This window comes from Budorcas taxicolor, chromosome 6, assembly GCF_023091745.1.
Source record: "Budorcas taxicolor isolate Tak-1 chromosome 6, Takin1.1, whole genome shotgun sequence".
Lineage (NCBI taxonomy): Eukaryota > Metazoa > Chordata > Mammalia > Artiodactyla > Bovidae > Budorcas > Budorcas taxicolor.
This window is the reverse complement of record NC_068915.1, coordinates 46,755,458-46,777,615: the sequence shown is the minus strand read 5'-3', so window position 1 is coordinate 46,777,615 and position 22,158 is coordinate 46,755,458. Positions and strand designations below refer to the sequence as shown.

The following is a 22,158-nucleotide window of genomic DNA, read 5'->3' as shown; positions in this document are numbered from 1 at the left end:
AAACACAGCCATGACCATTACTCCATATACTGTCTGTGGCTGCTTGGCACTACAACGGGAGTGATGAGTAGATACAGCAGAGATTATATGGCCCACAAACGTCTGAAATATTTATTAGCTAGCCTATGTTAGTTTCCTAGGGCTGCTGTAATAAAAGTGCCATAAACTGAATGGCTTAAAATGACAGAAATTTATTCTTTCTCAGGTCTGGAGGCTATAAATCTGAAATCAAGTGTTAGCAGGGCCATGCTCTCTCAAAGGCTCTAGGGGACAACCTGTTTGATGCCTTTCTCTTGGTTTCTGGGGTCATCAGCAATTCTTGTCACTCCCTGACTTGTAACTTCATAACTCCAATCTCTGCCTCCACTGTCACATGATAATCTTCCCCCCACATGTGCCTTTCCACATGGTTTTCTCTTCTCTTACAAAGACACCAGTCATACGGGACTAAGGACCCATGCTACTCCATTATACGCTCCTATTAAATAACTACATCTGAAACAAACCCATTTCCAGATAAGGTCACACTATGAGTTTCTGGGTTAGGACTTCAAAATATTTAGGGAGTGGGATACATTTCAACCCTTAACCTGGTCCTTTACATTAAAGTCTGCCAACTCCTAACTTAGAAGACTTAAAAAAAAGGAGAAATAGGTCCACAAGTGCCATTGAGGATTTCAAACGAGGATCTGGGATTTTGTTTTAGATAAACTAAGCTGAAAACAAGAGTCCTCAAAAGACATCAGGCAGAAAGCCATACATGTAGGTCAGAATCTGGACTGACTTAGAGATGGAGGAAATAAGAGTAACCTAAAAACAGATGAGGAGTTTCAAGGTAAATGTTTTATGAAGGTATTGAAAGTGTTAGTCGCTCAGTCGTATCCAACTCTTTGTAATCCCATGGACTGTAGCCCTCCAGGCTCCTCTATGAATTGAATTCTCCAGGCAAGAACACTGGAGTGGGTTGCCATTTCCTTCTCCAGGGGATCTTCCTGACCCAGGGATCGAAACCAGGTCTCCCGTACTGGTGGAAGACCATATTCTTTACCATTTAAGCACCAGGGATACAGCAGGTCAAAACTGGATTTTTAGAGAATGCTACTGTTACATAACAATGTGATTAGACAACAGTGTGATGAAAAGATGTCACTGTTATACAACATAAAATAATAATGTAGAAAAAAAATGTAATTTAGTATTATATAAACTAAAAGAGAAACAGTGTCAACAGTGACAGACACAACAAAAAGGTTGAACAAACCTAAAAGATGACCAGGAAATTTGGTAAGAATGAGACCATAATCAAATAAAGAAAACAATTTCTACAAAGAAAACTAAAAGGGACACCAGACCAGGGGTAAGGTGAGAATCCTTTAAAAAAAAGCATTATTTATTTGTACAGTGGTTACAGGCAACTATGACACCGGTGACCCGCAATAAACCACATATACTGGCATTCATATTTTCATATAATCCTATCCCACACACACTCTGAATTCAGCCAATTAACTTGTTTTAAAATTTGATATTAACAGGTATTGGCAAGCAGGGGTATGATAAGCACTTTCACATGGGAACTTGTTTTCTTGGAACACTGCCACCTGGAAGGCCACTTGTCATGTTATGAGGAAGTTTGAGCTAGCCCCCTGAATGATGACAGGTTAGTAATTGCCAAATGGAGAGACTGAAGGGGAAGAAGTCATTTGAGATATTTCAGCCCAAAAGAGATCACAACTGAATACAACTGCCACCGTGATCCTGGGCCATAACTGTGGGAACACAAAATATACCCAGCAAAGCCCGATCAACCCAGAGAACCAGGACAAATAACAAATTGTTGTTGTTTTAGATGACGAAATGTGGTGGTGGTTTATACAATAGAAATAGGTGACACAGAACAGAATATATGTTTGAGAAACGCAAATACATGAAGCCAAGGATTCTTATAAAACTGGGAAGACATATATGCATGAAAAAAAGAAAAAAATCATGCTAAATACAAAGAGTAAAATTAAAACATAAAAAAAAAAAAAACTAAAGACTAGGAAAATGGAGTTGAGTCATATAAGGAATAATGGGAAAATTCAAGACTATAAACTTGGTCACACTGTTACAAGAGAATATCAGTGAAAAAGGGTCTCCACCTACTTCATCACTTTCATCTACTTCAATTCCACCATCTTTGTCATCATCCATTTGTTTATGTATTGTTTGAAGAGCTTCCAGACTAAATCTATCTTCTTCTGTGAAGCATGGTGGACTCAGTGACATGCATGGATCTGAAATAAAACAGAGGGCAATTACTAACCTGCCACCCCAAAACACAGGCTATAGTCAAGAGAGTTGAATTTCAAAGAAAACCAACAAATTAAATTTCAGACTAAGTCAAACTAAGATGCTTTAAGAATTCTATCTAGTAAGGTATTCTTTACATCAAAAGTATAGTATATGAACATACTGACTAAAAATAAATAATCCAACTTAATTGATATCAAACTACAACCAATACTAAATTCAAATTGTCCACATTCTTCCACATCTTCAATCATCTTCTTATCCAACTCATGATTTGTAAATTAACCCCCCCCCCAAAAAAAAACAGATAAACTCCCTCCTTAAAAACTAAAAAAAAAAAAAAAAATCACAGAGCACAAGAGGTTTTTCTATATAGTCCAGTTTAAAATGTAAGTCCTTAGGGCAATATCACAAAGAATACAAGAAAAAGAAATGTAGAACATTGACATGATCCTTAGAAATGTCTTTATTATTTTTCTAACAGATTCTAAGAATCCATCATATGATTCTCTAAATGTGTAACTTCTTAGATTCAACAAGGAAAAACTAAATTTTTAAAAACCTTGTTCTTCATATTTTTCTTAACATACATTTACTGCCTAAATAATTTTGTATGGAAATAAGTGAATCCTCACATGTAGATTGTCAAAAAATAACAATTTAGAGAGAATAAGTCATTTTTCATGACTTAAAATGAGATTAATAAAAACTACCTCTTGCTGACCTCAAATAGTAAACAGCCTATACACCAAAATGGAAAAGTACTGTCAAAACTTCACTCATACTCAATATGGCTGACTGGTAGATTGACAAATTCCAAGAACTGATTTATACCAAGTCACTAAAGTAGTAAAATAACATCCTTTTAAAATATCATCAAATTCACATGTATTTCCACAAATAGTGTGGTCTTAAAGTTTAAAATCAAAGCTGTGGTTTCCAGTAGTCATGAAAGGATGTGAGAGTTAGACCATAAAGAAGGCTGAGAACCAAAGAACTGATGCTTTTGAACTATGGTGCTGGAGAAGACTCCTGAGAATCTCTTGGACTGCAGGGAGATCAAACCAGTCACTCCTAAAAGAAATCAACCCTGAATATGCACTGGAAGGACTCTTGCTGAAACTGAAGCTCCAATACTGGCCACTTTATGTGAAGAGCTGACTCACCGGAAAAGACCCAGAAGATGGGAAAGATTCAAGGCAAAAGGAGAAAGGGGTGGCAGAAGATAAGATGGTTAGACAGCATCACTAACTCAATGGACATGAATCCGAGCAAACTCTGGGAGACAGTGAAGGAAAGGAGAGCCTGGTGTGCTGCAGTCCATGAGCTTGCAGAAAGTCAGGCATGACTTGGTGACTGAACAACAGCAACAGTGTAAAATGGCTATAACAATAGTTTAAAACCTAGTTTATCATCTGGTCTTACTACAAACTAACTGACTGTGCACAAATCACTTGTCCTTGTGTCTTAGTTACATCTCCTCCAAAATAAAGCAAGCAGACTAGATATTTACTAAGCTCTACTGCAGTTATAATGACCTGCTGCTGCTGCTAAGTCGCTTCAGTCGTGTCCAACTCTGTGCGACCCCACAGACGGCAGCCCACCTAAGAGTATCTAATTCTGCACTGAGGGGAAAAAAATAAGAAAAGAAGTCAGTTGTGGAGATCAACTAATAACTTCCTTTAAAAACAAAACAAAACAATTTAAGCCTCATTACCTACATGTTCTACTTACAGACCATTTTGGCAATTTAACATTCATTTTTAATAGTTTTAAATCAAAACTTATTTTCATTCCTTCAGTCTTGAAAGGGAAGGAAACAGAAAAGCCTATAAAAATTAAAAAATGAAATTATAAGTTATGTGACATAAATGTGTAAATATTTAAAACTCTGATTAACATTTGCTAAAAATCTAAGAACTTATAAAAATAATGGTCAAGTATAATCCCTAATTCACAAAACATTCAGAACCCTGAGATGCCCACAACTTTTCCTGAATGGATGCAAAATAAAATATAAGCTCTCAGGTATCACAACAACATATGGCATAAAGAAGATTATGTGTACAATGTGTTATTGCCTCTCACAGACATATTTTTATACATATTTTATTTTGCAAATAAGCATATGAAGTGAAAGTTTATTATAACTAGCACATAAACAAAGGGTCAGCATCACTCACTCTGATTAAATAGGCTTTGTTGTTAAAACTAAGCAAAGTCAACAGTGAGGACAGTAAAAATGTTAAAAAGCAGAGAAAAGGAGGAAGTCCTACAATCTGGAAAAAAACTCGTATGTAAACAAAATTGTATTTTTTTAACTTAAATTAATAAAATACTATCTTTCAGAATCTACGTCTAAATGTAACTTCTTCATGACGTATTTTATAAAAACCAACTTCTGAGTACTTCTTTCTCTGAACGCCATTCAATCCATTCAAAAAATACCTACTGAGCACTACCATGTGTCAGGCATTGAAAATAGCAGTGAACAATAGAAAAATTTCTCATGAAATTTACATTCTAGTGGAGGAGATGAGCACAACAAAATAAACAAGCAAAATGAATAGCATGTTGCTGCTGCTGCTGCTGCTAAGCTGCGTCAGTCGTGACCGACGCTGTACAACCCCATAGACGGCAGCCCACCAGGCTCCCCCGTCCCTGGGATTCTCCAGGCAAGATCACTGGAGTGAGTTGCCGTTTCCTTCTCCAATGCATGAAAGTGAAAAGTGAAGTCGCTTAGTCGTGTCCGACTCAGCGACCCCAGGGACTGCAGCCTACCAGGCTCCTCCGTCCATGGGATTTTCCAAGCAAGAGTACTGAATTTGGTTGCCAGTGCCTTCTCCAGAATAGCATGTTAGGAGTGGTAAATATTAAGGAAAAACAGAACAAAGAGCCGATAATGAAATGCCAAGGAATTTGAAATTCTCAACTATATCTTTATTCTCAAATCATTCTTTAATGTTGTACCAGAATGGCTGAGTGGTTAAGGCATTGGACTTAAGAGCCAATGGATTTATATCTTCATGGGTTCGAACCCCACTTCTGGTACAACAAGTCCTGCTTTGGCTTCCCGTGTGGCTCACCTGGTAAAGAATCTGCCTGCAATGCGAGAGACATGGGTTTGATCCCTGAGTTGGGAAGATCCCCTGGAGAAGGGAAAGGCTACACACTCCAGTATTCTGACCTGGAGAATTCCATGGACTGTACAGTCAATGGTGTCACAAAGAGTCGGACACAACTGAGCGACTTTCACTTTAACCTCTAATTGCTTAAAGTGATTTTGGCCATATGACTAAGCTTATGAAAAGGGCAGGGGGCATGTTCTTCCATTTCTCACATGCTCGTAATACCCACAACTTAGCTGGACACATTCTGGACCTCTGTAAATTCTGCTACTTCATACATTAACTAAATCACAAAGTTCTAGTCTTCTATACTGTGCAAACCACTGGTCAGCATTAGAAATTAAAGAGATAATAAGAGTATCCTGTACTTGAAAAAGCCCACAGGCTAGAGAGGGAAAGGGCATGCTGTTGGCACTGAGAACATTAATTGTGGAGTGCTGTGAGAGCATGGAAGGACAGCACCTAATCCAGACAGGGAAAGAAGAGGCGGAACTTTTCTAGAGGTAAACATGGGCAGTTTTAAAGAACTGTACTGATGACCTTGGGAAGGAGAGGAAGGCATGCATCATACATTCAGTGGCATGAAAAGAACACGAAACACTCAGAGAAATGCAACTGGCTGGCACAAATTACATTCAGAGGAAAAGAATCAATAAACAAGAGATCAAAAACAACAGACTGGTTTCAAATAGGAAAAGGAGTACATCAAGGCTGTATATCGTCACCCTGATTATTTAACTTAAATGTGAGTACATCATGAGAAACGCTGGGCTGGAAGAAACACAAACTGGAGTCAAGATTGCCGGGAGAAATATCAATCACCTCAGATATGCAAATGACACCACCCTTATGGCACAAAGTGAAGAGGAACTAAAAAACCTCTTGACAAAAGTGAAAGTGGAGAGTGAAAAAGTTGGCTTCAAGCTCAACATTCAGAAAATGAAGATCATGGCATCCGGTCCCATCACTTCATGGGAAATAGATGGGGAAACAGTGGAAACAGTGTCAGACTTTATTTTTGGGGGCTCCAAAATCACTGCAGATGGTGACTGCAGCCATGAAATTAAAAGATGCTTACTCCTTGGAAGGAAAGTTATGACCAACCTAGATAGTATATTCAAAAGCAGAGACATTACTTTGCTGACTAAGGTCCGTCTAGTCAAAGCTATGGTTTTTCCAGTGGTCATGTATGGATGTGAGAGTTGGACTGTGAAGAAGGCTGAGCACCAAAGAATCGATGCTTTTGAACTGTGGTGTTGGAGAAGACTCTTGAGAGTCCCTTGGACTGCAAGGAGATCCAACCAGTCCATTCTGAAGGAGATCAGCCCTGGGATTTCTTTGGAAGGAATGATGCCAAAGCTGAAACTCCAGTACTTTGGCCACCTCATGCGAAGAGCTGACTCATTGGAAAAGACTCTGATGCTGGGAGGGATTGGGGGCAGGAGGAGAAGGGGATGGATGAGATGGCTGGATGGCATCAATGACTCGATGGATGTGAGTCTGAGTGAACTCTGGGAGTTGGTGATGGACAGGGAGGCCTGGCGTGCTGCAATTCATGGGGTCGCAAAGAGTCGGACACGACTGAGCAACTGAACTGACTGAAGAAGGGATAAAAACTCTAAAAGTAGTTTTTCCATACTAAGGAATTTGGATTTTTTACCCTGAAAACTATGAGAAGCCCACTAGGGATTTCAAGGAGAAGACCAACAAAATCAGCTTCATAGAGAGAGATCAATCTGGTGACAGTGGAAGACAAATGGAGACAAGACTGGGAGGCACAATCACCAGGAAGTGCTGCCGGAATCCTGGCAGCACTCAACAGCCCATGCTCCCAAGGAATGGGAAGGTAAGTGACGAAGACTGCTCTAAGGTTTGGTGTTTTGCCATGATGGAACAGCAGAAGGAAAGACAGGAGCTGAGGATATGGCAAGAGTGATCCATTTTTCCACATGAAATTCTGTTTCCATTTGGTACAGTGTCTTAAGGCCTTTGAATTCTAACTTAGATGAGTTGCGAATTCTGAACTCCATAACCTGTGCCAGAAAAACATCTATTTCTGCTTAATTGACTATGCCAAAGCCTTTGACTGTGAGGTAAAGGCTTGTGGATCACAATAAAGGCTTGTGGAAAATTCTGAAAGAGATGGGAATACCAGACCACCTGACCTGCCTCTTGAGAAACCTGAACGCAGGTCAGGAAGCAACAGTTAGCACTGGACATGGAACAACACACTAGTTCCAAATAGGAAAAGGAGTACGTCAGGCTGTATATTGTCCACCCTGCTTATTTAACTTATATGTAGAGTATATCATGACAAATGCTGGGCTGGAAGAAGCACAGGTCAGTCATGTCTGACTCTGCTATCCCATGGACTGTGTGGCCTGCCAGGCTCCCCTGTCCATAGAACTCTCCAGGCAAGAACACTGGAGTTGGTTGCCATTCCATTCTCCAGAGGATATGTCTGACCCAGGGATCGAACCCAGGTCTCTCACATTGCAGGTAGATTCTTTACCGTTTGAGCCACCAGGGAAGAACTGAAAGCTTAAACATATATAAATATCAGAAGCCAAATAAACTTCTGAATTTAAGTTATTTACCTGGAAAAATATATAAATGCCAGGCTTCAGGTTAGAAGCCAGAGACATAAAGGGTAAAAACAAAGTTAAACATGGCAAATGCAATGACAGACACGTAATGAATATATAATGGCAGCAAAACTTAGAGAGAGTAGGCCTGCTCAGCAAGAAACAGATTTGAGAAGAAAATGATATTCACACTGAATCTTGAAAGCTGAGCAAGTGTTCTCTAGGAAGACATCAATAGGCAAGAACATAAGCTGCTAATAGTTACACTAACAAACTAATGATGACAACAGCTATCAATTATGGAGTGTCTATTACACATCACATAAATCTATATGTTATATATTATACATTTCACTTTGTCTATAAAATAGGCACTATTATTACCACTTGACAAGATAATTAAGAGACAAAACTGACAGTATCAATGAAGGCCAGATTATGGAGGGATCTACAGATTACTATAAAGTGCCAAAAAGGGGAAAAAATACTAATAGATTACTAACTGAAACCCGCTATTTGCAGTTTCCCCAACCTGCAAAGCTCTTTTTCCCAAGTACACTCATTGCTGGTAACTCTTTTCATTCCAGCACAAATGTTTCTCCTAAGAGGTCATCTTTCCTCATCTAAAATAGTCCTCGCCTTTTCTATTTGCTATGTTTTTCTTCACAGCACTTAGTCACAGTGCATATATTATGTATTTATTTTCTTACTGTCAACTCCTCCACTATAATGCAATCATGAGATTTTAGGCACTGCTCTCCCTTGAGTGCCTAGAACAGGGCCTGGCACATAGTAAACACTCAAAAAATGTGTTCACTGAATTACTTACCTAACTGGTTTCCAATACAAATGTTTGGAAGAGAAAAACTTTTCACAAAGTTACTTGGCTGATTAGAAAACTAAGATGCAGAAACTGACAATAAAAATCCCTTACCTCTTTACGACACTGACGTTAGTCTAAGCAGTTAGTTGAAATTTATTAATATTACTCCTCTCATGAAAACTATTCAGTAGCTTCCAAGAGCCTGAAGTATGAATTCTTATCTATCCACTGTCAAAGACAGCTGTATAAATACTTAATATACAAACAAAATATATAACACATTATAAAAAAATTAATGGAAGGAGAACTTTAAAATATTTAAGATTCAAGGCTCTAAAACTCGAGCAGTAAAGATAAAATTTCATGAAGGCAAGGCCTAAGCTTGTTTTTACTGATTGTTGTTTTAGTCACCCAGTCATGTCCAACTCTTTGAGACCCCATGGATTGTAGCCCACCAGGCTCCTCTGTCCATGGATCTCCCAGGCAAGAAATCTGGAGAGGGTTGCCGTTTCCTTCTCCAGGGGATCTTCGCAACTTAGGGATCAAACCCACATCCCCTGCACTGGCAGGCAAACTCCTTACCACTGAGCCACCAGAGAAGCCTATTTTATTGATTGCTATACATTACTATTATTATATATGTTACGATATATATATATATTATTATTATACAGTGCGTGCATGCTCAGTTGCTTCAGTTGTGTCTGACTCTTTGTGATCCTATGGACTGTAGCCCACCAGACTCCTCTGTCCATGGAATTCTTCAAGCAAGAATACTGGAGTAGCTTGCCATGCCTTCCTCCAGGGGATCAGCACTCCTAATAAATAATTATGCCTGACTGATTTTTATATGCAAGCAATTGCATTTTTGGTAGTATTATGCAAAAGAAATTGCATTTTAATAAGCAGGGTTTTAAAAAAAGAGAAAACAGCAAACCCAAAGAGGAAGTAAGATAAGATCTGGGACCCACAAAGAGCAGTCTGCTGGCAGACTGGCTCTCAGCAGAGAGTATTACTCAGTGTTCCTCCCTGTTCACCTCTCCCCAGATGCTGCCCCTGGCCTTCACAAGAGTGGGGCGGGGAGGTCAGTCCCACGTTACAAGCAACTGTCCTCTGCTAGACAACACTCCTCCCTAGGAGGAGGAAGGAAACACTAGCAAGCGGAGAAGCAGGAGGATGTGAATCTGGTGGCCTGGGGCTATGAGTCAGTGAATGACAAGGAACCGAGAATTAAAATAAATGTTTAAAAAACAGATTATTCAAGAAACTACTGATAAAGTTTTAAGTAGCTGGGAAAGATTGAAGGTGGGAGGAGAAGGGGACTACAGAGGATGAGGCAGCTGGATGGCATCACCAACTCAATGGACAGGAGTTTGAGTAAACTCCGGCGATGCACAGAGAGTACCACAGTCCACAGGGTCACAAAGAGTCGGACAGGACTGAGCGACTGAGCTGAACTGTGACTTGTTGGTAACTATGACACAGATAAGTCACAATTTATATTTTGTGTAGTGCTTTCAAGTTTAAAAAAATGCTTTTCTACATAGTCAGTTTCATTTTAATCTACAGAGGAAAACTACAGTCTCAGTTAACATGCTTGTCCCCACTGAAAGCCTATTCCAACTGCAGGCAGGAAGTAACAGAACATAAACCACAATCCCAGCAGTAGGTCAGATGGAAAAGGTCAGACTGAAGTGACACGTGAAATGCAGTCAGAGAAGGGAGGCAACTATGACCGACACTTCTGAACTACAAGTCTAGGTAAAACAAACGTACACTTCTATTTGGCTGAGTGTAACCAAACAACATAGTTACAAAATGCATCAAAAGTGACTGCATTAAGCCTTTACTAGAGACCAATATTTATGCCATATTCTTTATTTTTTTGTCCCAGTCAACTGATACAGGTAGGGATACAGTTCAGAAATGTAAGAAAAATAAGAACTTGAGAAATAAATGAACCTGAAAAAGCAAATCCAGTCTTTAAAGCTAGTTTCCCTCCTACAAAACCTTGAAGGTCCGCAATTTCATAACAACTAAGAAGGAGAGCCAGCTGACTTTTAATCACAAACCAATGACTGAAGCCCATTAACAATGTGTAACATCATATATTGCCAAGAACTTGACTTACCACACTGGCGACTATTTATGAGTCTCATGATTAGGATTTTCTTAATTATTACCACTGAGAGAAAAATTTTAAACAAATATTGTTCATACTTAGTACTTTCATTAATGGTTCAAGCCACTTATCAAATCAAATACTTCAATCAGAGTATTTTGAGATATTTTCTCTAAAATCTTCAGAGGTTACCATTCGGTGTCATTTTCCAAAAAACCAACAATCTGATTCAAATTCAAAAAGAAAGTGAATAATGCCTTCTTTCTTTTTTGATATCCTCTTTAAGGAAGAGTCTATTTTCCCTTATTTTCCCAGTGTCAAGCATATCACAAAAACCTGCCATATAGGAGGATTAATTTTTTTTTTTTGAGAAATATCCACTGATATTATCAAATTATGGCTTAAGTGTTATACTGAACAGAAAATAAAGGGCCTGTTCTTTGAAATCTCTTCTGACTGATGACTGGAGCTCTGAATGACTGACTTTGCTGACAAAGAAGTAGTCTGACTCTTGTAAAGAGAAAAAACTTTCCCCAATCTGTTAGCTAAAAATTTCCCTTAAAAACTGCTAAATCCAAAAATACCTTCCAAATGTTTTAAACAGACTATTGGATACAAACTCAGTTACTTAGGTCCCTTTTCACTTTCCAGGGACATCTTTCAACTTACCATCTCTGATTATTTCACTCCCACTTATTCCCCCACCCACACAAAACATGCTGTCCTTGTCACCTCAAGAAGTTCCTGCTAATCTTCTCAAAGGTAGGAGACAGAAGGTAATCCCCTCTGCCTCAAAACTCTCAATATGCAATTCATTTACCAAACATTCCTCAACCCAAAAATATCTACACTTATATTCATGGTTAACCAATATGTTCCTTTGATTTTAATAATCAACTTTTTAAATATTAATACTAATAAATATTAATAAATGAACAGAACTATTTATGCAGGTGTATTTATCTCTAGATTCACTGACAGATGCCTAATTCTTCCAATTGTATTTTATATTATAACCTCATAGAAAGCACTATATCTGTGCATGACATTGTTGTATCTGTCATATGCAGGAAAATACTGCTGACTAGGTGGAAAAAGCAGAAGTAAACAGGTGCACGTATACACTTCTTTACTGACTCCTGGTTTCCCAGGATGCTATGAACACTAATGATGATTAGCAATATTATGTGCACAGAGCAATGGAATAGCTTGCTTATTTTCGTTTGGAGGGAAGAAAATGGTAATTCAAAATTACAACCAGAACATTGTGCATGTACTTTATGCCACTAATTCATATTCTTAAAATGCTTAAAGTGATAAATTTGATGTTATATATATTTTACAATTTTTTAAAAAGCTATGAGCAAAACAAGTAGAAAACAAAGACTATTAAAACCATTCTACCTACATTAACACTTTGGGAAATAAAGAACATTACTGGTACTGCCAGGCACTGATCTAAGAGCATGACATTGTTTCACTTCTTTCTCAGCACAAGAAACCAACAACAATAAGAAAATAAAAACAGTATCCCAATTTTACTGATGAGAAAGGTTGAGCATTCTATAGGGGAAAAAAGAACTTTCAATTCATTCTCATTCTGCCACTTATTATACAACCTCAGGAAAGTTATTTAACTTCTTTGCCTTAACTACTTCATCTATAAAATGGGAATAACAGTATATTTACAAGGTTGTTGTTAGGATTAAATGAGATATCTATGTATAATATACCTAACACAGTGTTGGCACATACTTGGAAGTCCACAAACAACACTCACTAGATAGCTTTTATTATCCAGAAAGGTAAAGTGCCCATTGAAAGTAAACAGCACAGCAGGAATTCAATGCCAAGGCTCTTGCAATCTAAGTGTACTCTTCCTACTATACTGCTATTACCTTAACAGACAGCAAAAACATTAGTTTTTAATTAGACTTAACTCTGAATATCTTTTGCCTGATCCCAAAACCAAATACACCCTAAAATATAAAAAGAGAAGATAAAGAAGGAATAGAAAGTTTGTTGGATAACTTACTGCCAGTTGTTTTGCTTGGCTAATTCTACTTCTCTAAACAACCCTACCAAGTTGGAAACATACTAGAGCTTCTCATGATGAATTAGCCAAGTCTCTCACATGTAAAATAATTTACTCCTGGGTCAAAAGTTTTAATCATTTTGCTGAAATTCAACCTAGATCTGTCCAAATCCAAAGAACTTAATTTTTTCCTATATCCCACAATCTGTCAGAAGAAAAAGACTTCTCAGTCTGAATATTCGTGCAATATTCTCATCACCTGAAACATAACAAGCACTCAGTAAGTACATACTGAATGAGTGAATCAATACAGAAAGTTAATGAGTGGTCATGGGTTAGGCTGGCTTATATTTGTATTTGCCTAACTTTTAATTACACCAGAAAACTTTCTCTTTTATATGGAACAATCACATCAACAAAGTATGACCAAACCACCAAATGTGATAACAAACTGAGCACTTTAGCAGACAGCAACTTCACTCTTACAAGTGCTAAGGGTCGAAAACTCTGAAGTCATTCTTGACAACACTCATATACATCACATCTGACCTCAAGAAACCTGCTGGTTCTCCCTCTGACACATTATGTAGACTCTGCCCTACTCAGGGTCACCATCTCTTGCATGGATTACTGTCCCTCATCTTTAATGTCTTCTCTCGCCTCCTGTTATAGCTAAATCCATGGCCACCCACTATATATAACCACCCCTCTGTAAACACTCTCACCTCCTTCTCTGTTATCTCACTTGGTCAGCCAGGCCACAACCTTGATAAAAATCTAACTCTCCACCTACTGTACCTCTATACCCATGCATCTGAACAAGGCTGATCATGATGCCTGGAATTCGTAACCACAGACTTCAATGGCACCCTAATGTTGCCAGGTAACCATACTGTAACTATCTGGTCTGTTCACTCTCCCAGTCTATTTCACACCTTCCTGATCCTCAACCCTTAATGTCTTATCCTCATCCTTATTCATGGCGATGACTCTGCTTCTCATGCTTCACTAAAAAATAACTTTTTAATGAAGCAATTAAAAGAGTTTTTCCATAAACTCTCATGACCAATCAACCTCCCAGTGTCTGCTCCTCATACTGTGCCTCTGACCTACTGACACAGATGAATTATCCAACTTTCTATATAATGTTAATCTCTACCCTTGTGAACTAAATCTCACCCCACTGAACTCCTCAATAGCACTACTCCAAGTATTCATCCTTAACATTTTAACATTTTGTTCTCAGCAGATCACTAGCATCAGAATATAAACATCCTTTACTCTCATTCTTAAACAAAAAAAAAGGCAAAATACTTTTAATTTCACTTCACTACTCCTCTTTCAGAAAATCTCCTTGAAAACACTGTTGATTTACCATCTCTAATTTCTCTCCTCCCTTTCTGTTAAAATACACTCCAACCAAAAAAATCTGAGAAAGAACAGATCTGGAAAAGTCAAGTTTCCTGACTTCAGACTATAATACAAAGCTACAGTAGTCAAAACAGTATATGGTACTGGAACAAAAACACATACAGATCAATGAAACACAACAGAGAGTCCAGAAATAAACCCACACACTTATGGTCAATTCATCTCCAACAAAAGAAGCAAGAATATACCATGGAGAAGACAGTCTCTCAAATAAGTGATACTAGCAAAACTAGACAGCTATATCTAAAAGAAAGTAATCAGAACATTCACCAATCCATATACAAAAGTATACTCCAAATGGATTAAAGACCAAAACTTAAGACCAGATACAGATACTATAAAACTTTCCTAGAGGAAAACATAGGTGGAACACTCTTTGACATATATCACAGCAACATTTTTTTGGATCTGTCTCTATAAAGCAAAGGAAATAAATGCAAAAATAAACAAATGAGACCTAAATAAACTTAAAAGCCTTTGCATAGCAAAGGAAACCCTCAACAAAAAGACAATCTACCAAATGGGAGAAAGTATTTGCGAATGATATGACCAATAAGGGATTAATATCCAGCATACATAAAAAGCTCATATTGCCCAACATCAAAAACAAACTCAATTAAAAAATGTACAGAAGAAAACAGACATTTTTTCAAAGAGGAAATGTAGATGGCCAACAGGTAGGCACATGAAAAAATGTTCACCATCAGAAATCATCAGAGAAATGCAAATCAAATACACAATGAGATTATCACCTCATACCTATCAGAATGGCTATCATCAATAAGAACACAAATAACAAATATTGGAGAATATGTGGAGAAAAAAGAACCCTCATATATAGCTGGTGGGAATGTAAACCAGTGCAGCCAGTATGGAAAACAGTAGGGAGGTTTCTAAAAAAAATTAAAAACAGAACTACCATTTGACCCAGCAATTTTGCTCCTGGGTATATATCTCCCCAAGAAAGAAAAAAAAAAAATCAGAATACTAATTCAAAAAGATATACATTTGAATCAGTTCTGATGAGATGGATGAAACTGGAGCCAATTATACAGAGTGAAGTAAGCCAGAAAGAAAAACACCAATACAGTATACTAACACATATAAATGGAATTTAGAAAGATGGCAATGATGACCCTGTATGCGAGACAGCAAAAAAGACACAGATGTGTAGAGCGGACTTTTGGACTCAGAGGGAGAGGGAGAGGGTGGGATGATTTGGGAGAATGGCATTGAAACACGTATACTATCATGTAAGAATCGAATCACCAGTCTATGTCCGATGCAGGATACAGCATGCTTGGGGCTGGTGCATGGGGATGACCCAGAGGGATGTTGTGGGGAGGGAGGTGGGAGGGGGGTTCATGTTTGGGATTGCACGTACACCCGTGGTGGATTCATGTCAACGTATGGCAAAACCAATACAGTATTGTAAAGTAAAATAAAGTAAAATAAAAATTGAAAAAAAAAAAGATATACACACTCAATGTTCAAAGCAGCATTACTTACAATTGCCAATATATGGAAGCAACCTGAGGGTCCACCCACAAATGATATGGTATATAAATACAATGGAATACTACTTAGCTATAAAAAAGAATGAAGTTTTGCAGCAATTTGGATATACTTGAAGGGTATTATACTGAGTAAAATAAGTCAGAAAGAAAAAGACAAATACTGCAAGATACTACTTATGTGGGGAACCTAAAAAATACAACCAGTGAATATAACAAAAAATTAAAAGGAAGCAGACTCACAGATACAGAAAGCAAACTAGTGCTTGGGGAAGAGGGGCAATATATAGGTGGAGAAATACGAGGTTCAAACTACTGGGTCAAGATAGGATCAAGGATGTATTGAGTTGGCCAATAAGTTCATTCAGGATTTTCCATAAGATGTAGTGAAAACCCCAAACAAACTTTTCGGCCAACCCAATACTGTACAACAGAAGAAACACAGCTAGTATTTTGTAATAACTGAAAATGGAAAGTAACCTTTAAAAAACTGAATTTAAAAAATGTTTTAAAATACATTCCAGTCAGGTTTGTCCTCTTACCAATTCACCTAAACAGTCCTGGTCAAAATCACCAGTGATCTCTACATTATTAAATTCAGTAGTCAATTCTCAGTTCTCATATTACTTGGCCTATCAGTAAGTATCTGCCACAGCTGATCAGTCTCTTCTTTTTCCAGATTTTAGGACAACATAGTATTGTCATTCTCCTCCTCATGGACTGCTTTTTCTGTCTTCTCTTCCATAGTGCAAAGGAAATTTGGGGGGATGATGGCTATGTAAATTATCTTGACTGTGGCAAAGATTTATATACATATTCTAACTGTGGCAAAGTATATATACATATACTAACACTTTGCCAACTGTACACTTTTAATAGAAACCATTTATTATACGTCAATTATACCTCAAAAAAAATCTGTCAGCCTTCACATACTATTCCTGGTCTCTAAGACTGCTCAGAGATCATGACAACAGGATTATTCAAGTTGTTTTTAGACCCTAGAATGAAAATATCCTGGCCACTGAGAACAGTTAGTTCCTTTCTCATCCTATTCTCTCAAAATAACCTGGATCTACCATTTTCAATCAAATTTCTTTCCTAACAAAAGAGAGTCAAACGGGTGGTGAAGAGTTTGACTCTCTATTGTCATCCATTATGATTACAAGATCAGAAATAATCTGCTACTTTCCTTATTTTTCTCCAAACATTCAAAATGTCTCTTACTATTCTTAGCAGGGTCGGCAATCCTCAGCTAAGTCTGGCCTTTAGGAACTACGAAGATGGTTGCCAGATATCTGTGCCACTTTCTTATCTACTATCAGTTATGGGTCCTGTTTTCTATCTTTTCATAATTTTATACTCCTGTCTCAACTAACACTAACCTGTATCAAGTATTTTAATAAATACTACTAATAAGTAAGTAAATAAACAGTACTTAAAACTTGAAAAGAAACATACACATTAAAATATTTTACAAAAAATCAAATATGTTGGGGGGGGATGTGTAAAACTGTCAGAGATAGCAAGACTTCATGGAAATTAAATATTCAAGAAACCACTCTAGTTACGCCACAACTTCAAAAGTTTAGTGAACTCAACAGCAATGAGAAAACTCATGGAGACACGGGTGGAATGGTGTCAGAGTTATGTTCGAAATAGAATATTCAGGTAGCTCCAATACATGGATATAAGGACAACAGATTAGAGGCAGAGAGACAAGTTATTTTATTATCCCAAGCCACAAGGTCTAAACTAAGGTTATGTTAATAAGGTGAGACAGAATGAGGCAGATTACAAAAATATTTAAAAGATAAATTGTATTGATTCCTAGGACTTTCATTTAATTTCATTATGGTATGCAGTCTCCATTAAATAAAAGACTTTATTGATTATCAAGCATAAAGATAACGGTGAATCATTTTCCTCTGTACTTCATAATTTTACAGAAAGACACTTCTAGATGAATAAACTAAATTTCTGAATGATTAGAGACTAAAAACTAAGCTCATATAAACCTTTTTTTTGGGGGGGGGGGGGCACAGTTAACAACAGGAAGACTGTTCTGACAGAAAACCTAAGAAAACTCCGCCACATGTCAGACTGGAACACTACAACAGGTCCCTTGCACTTCAGGATATGAAGAAAGGACAAGGTGCAGGGTGGCATCAAATAAGTAGAATCTGGCTTAGAAGGATATGATGTCAAAAAGATGGACAATTACTGCATTCTTCCTGACTACAGAACTCCATCAGATATTTCTAAGAAATGATCTAGAAGGGAATAAAGAAGCCATTCATAAAATAATACTGATCACTTTAAGTAATATGAGCTTTGCTTCCTGAAATGACTGTGTATATCCTATATTGAAAAGTCTTATTTACACTATTACCATAATCCAGGCATAAATTTAGCTTTCATCCAAAGAAACAGCTTTGTCACGAAAAGACGATTTCTATCCTAAATGTAGCTATATTCTTAACAATTTAGAGCAAGGCTCTTTGCAAATCAGCAATCTGAAGATTGCAGAACTGGGTCAGTCTTCTAAACACAAACTTTTACCTCTATTTTTGACACTGGGGGTGAGGGGGGGAGTGGAATAAGTGTGAACAACAATTGTATGTTGTCAGACTATCAAAAGCTCAAATTCATCTGTAAAGCAATTATCTTTCAATAAAAAATAATTTCTTTAAAAAAGCACAAATCCAGTTCCAGCCTCTCTAGCTCTCCATCACTGCCATCAGAGAGAACCTCAATGCTTCGCCCCACAGCCTTCCTGTAATAGTCTCCCTATGTCCAGGACCACCACGCTACAAACGTATCTCTCTTTATGGTCACCACATCTTTAGGATAAGATGATGGTCACATCTTCCCCTCCTGTTGAAATCCTTAAGTACTTTCCAGTCTCCCATAGAGTAAAGCCCAATCTCCTCAACACAAAATACAAGACACATTCTTATCCCTAAAGAATCTCTTCACTAGTGATTACGTTCCTTTACAAAGGCTTCCTGACTTCGTAACAGGTACTTCCTATTCTTCACTCTTATAGCATTTTTATACATAACTATTATAATTACAAGTAGTAGTCTACCTATCAACACCAAAATTTCCTAAATAATCACAATACCTTCAACTTCGGCATCAGACGTAAGCTGTAATTTCAATTTTATCACAGTAACCATGTAACCTTTAGCAAAACTCAACATCTCTGGTTCTTAGTTTCCTAGCTACAAAATTAGCATAAAATATTCATCCTCATTGGAGAAGGCGATGGCACCCCACTCCAGTACTCTTGCCTGGAAAATCCCATGGACGGAGAGCCTGGAAGGCTGCAGTCCATGGGGTCGCTAAGAGTCAGACACAACTGAGCGACTTCCCTTTCACTTTTCACTTTCTTGCATTGGAGAAGGAAATGGCAACTCACTCCAGTGTTCTTGCCTGGAGAATCCCAGGGACAGGGGAGCCTGGTGGGCTGCCGTCTATGGGGTCACACAGAGCCAGACACGACTGAAGTGACTTAGCAACAACAACTCATCCTCATGACTTCTTGTGAGTAGCATTGAAAAATACAAGTAAAAAGCAATACTTCACTTTAGTAAACTTGAAGAACTACAGTGCAGCTAATAACACTCATAAAACATAAAAAGAAACTCCCATTTATTACATAAAGGAACTAAACCTTCTCTGTGGAGGTACAAGCACTACCTTTGTGACAAGATGTATGTAATGAGTTTTATTTGAATAAAATGTCTTGTTTTTCAGAACAAAGAAGTCATAAGCTGTGTTAAATGCCACCTGCAACTTTAAATCAAAGTTACTTGAAACAAAATTACCATTAATTTTATATAAATCCTTAGTAACTCCTGAGGGGCTTTCCTGGTGGCTCAGATAGTAAAGAACCTGCCTGCAATGTGGGAGACTCGGGTTCGATCCCTTGGTCAAAAAGATCCCCTGGAGAAGAAAATGGCAAGCCACTCCAGTATTCTTGCCCGGTGAATTCCACGGTCACAGGAGACTGGCAAGCTACCATCCACAGGGTTGCAAAGAGTCAGACACAACTAAGCAACTATACCTAACTCCTCAGAGAAATTTCTATTCATACAAAAGCAACACAGCCTCAGTTCCTAGAAAATTTTTACTCAAAATAACTATTAACAAATCTAGCATGTAATTCATTTAAAATATGGGTCACATATTTTCTACAAGACATCTGGGATTTTAAAGTTGTCTTAGCAAACCTGGGCTTCTCCCATTAACAAGTCCCCATGTGCCTCATCATTTCACAAGTAATAAACTTCCTGGGAAAGGAGGGGTAAAAAAGGAAGGAAAGAGGAAATTCTCAAACAAGAACAGATAGCAGGAACTGAAGATAATAATTAGCAACTGAAATACGTGCTGTACTAATGAAGGAGAGGGGTTTCCCAAGTGGCGCTAGCGGTAAAGAACCTGCCTGCCAATGCAGGAGACATAAGAGACGTGAGTTTGATCCCTGGGTCGGGAAGATGCCCTGGAGGAGAGCATGGCAACTCAATCCAGTATTCTTGCTTGGAGAATGCCCATGGACAGAGGAGCCTGGCTACAGGGCTACAGTTCATAGGGTTGCAAATAGTCTGACACGACTGAAGCAACTTAGCATGCACACACAATGGGGCAAGAGGAGGTTAAGTTGGAGGAATGGAGAGGTCTTCACTTACTGGGGTCTTCAGTTAGTGCAGCAGTGAGAGAGAGGGAGGAAAAAGCCCCCCACAAACAGGATGCTGTTGTTGTTTAGTTGGTAAGTCGTGTCACTCTGTTGTGACCCTGTGGACTATAGCCCACCAGGCTCCTCTGTCCGTGGAATTTCCCCACCAAAAATACTGCAGTGGATTACCGTTACATCCCCCAGGGGATCTTCCCGACCCAGAGATGGAATCCAGGTCTCCTGCACTGGCAGACGGATTCTTTACCATAAAGCCACAAGGGAAGCCCACAAACAGGACACAATATACGGAATCTTCAAAGCTCAAACCCTTCCCACTATCAGTTTCAACTTAAATTTGAAGGAAACAATTTTCTTCAAGACTATATTTAGTGAGGGGCTTTCCAGGTGGAGCTAGTGGTAAAGAACCCACCTACTAATGCAGGAGATGTAAGAGACACAGGTTTGATCCCTGGGTTGGGAAGACCCCCTGGAGGAGGGCATGGCAACCCACTCCAGTATTTTTGCCTAGAGAATCCTATGGAGAGGGGAGCTTGGTGGGCTACAGTCCGTGGGGTTGCCAAGAGTTGGACATGACTAAAGCAACTTAGCATAAGCACATTTAGTGAGAATAAAGAATCAGGTAGACAAATTAGATTGCAAGAAACTATCTCTTACAAACACAATTGATTTGAAAGTCATGTTAAACATAAGGTAAAATTTTACTAAAATTATTCTGAAGTAATGGTTTTTTAAGTAAAATTTCAACTGAATTTCAAGTACAAAGTTATGCAGCAACCACACAGAGCTTTACTTCTTACTGAATTATATCAATTTTAATCCCTGAAAAGTATAACAAGGTTCTCTTTGTCTAAACTGTGGTGGAAAAAAAAAAAAAAAGATCAATAACTTCTCTGAAGCAGTTTTAATTACTTGTAACTTAAGAAACTAAAGTCTTAACATTCCTTTCTCTCCCTAACATCACGTGTACTTTTCTACCTGACCTCTTAGGAATGATACAGTCATCTATGTGCCTAAAGATGTCAGTCTCTCTCAAGTACTCAATATTTAATTTGAAGGAAGACAAAATAGGAAAAGCCAATAATTTGGGAAACAGGAAGCCCAGGCCATGCACAGAGCTCTATACATCCTCTAGTAGCTTCTATTCTCTAAAAAATGGAGGGATTCAACCAGATCTCAAAGGTTACTTTTTTAACCAAAATCACACAAAGACAGTGCACACAAAAATGAAAAGTACACACCAATATCACTAATGAACAAAGATACAAAAATCCTCAACAAAATACTAGCAAACTGAAACCAACAATACATTAGAAGGATCATACCATTGTCAAGTGGGATTTATCCCAGAGATGCAAGGATTTTTCAATAACTGAAGATTATCAATGTGATACACCACATAAACAAATGTAAGAATAAAAACCACACAATCATCTCAACAGACACAGAAAGTTTCTAACAAAATTCAACATCCATTTATGATTAAAAAAAAAAAAACTTTTCAAAGAGCAGGCATGGAAGGAACA

At 38.0% G+C, this 22,158-nt stretch overlaps 1 protein-coding gene and 1 non-coding gene across 2 annotated transcripts in view; one reads left to right on the top strand and one right to left on the bottom strand.

Annotated features, from left to right (window-relative positions):
• STIM2 (stromal interaction molecule 2) overlaps positions 1-22,158 on the bottom strand; it is a 178,496-nt gene that overhangs the window by 105,817 nt on the left and 50,521 nt on the right. The window contains exon 2 of the mRNA XM_052641997.1: positions 2,149-2,279. Within this exon, the coding sequence (XP_052497957.1) occupies positions 2,149-2,279 (131 nt within the window). The remainder of the gene's footprint in view (positions 1-2,148; positions 2,280-22,158) is intronic.
• TRNAL-UAA (transfer RNA leucine (anticodon UAA)) lies at positions 5,264-5,346 on the top strand. Its single transcript has one exon. It is a non-coding gene; the product is annotated as a tRNA-Leu (tRNA).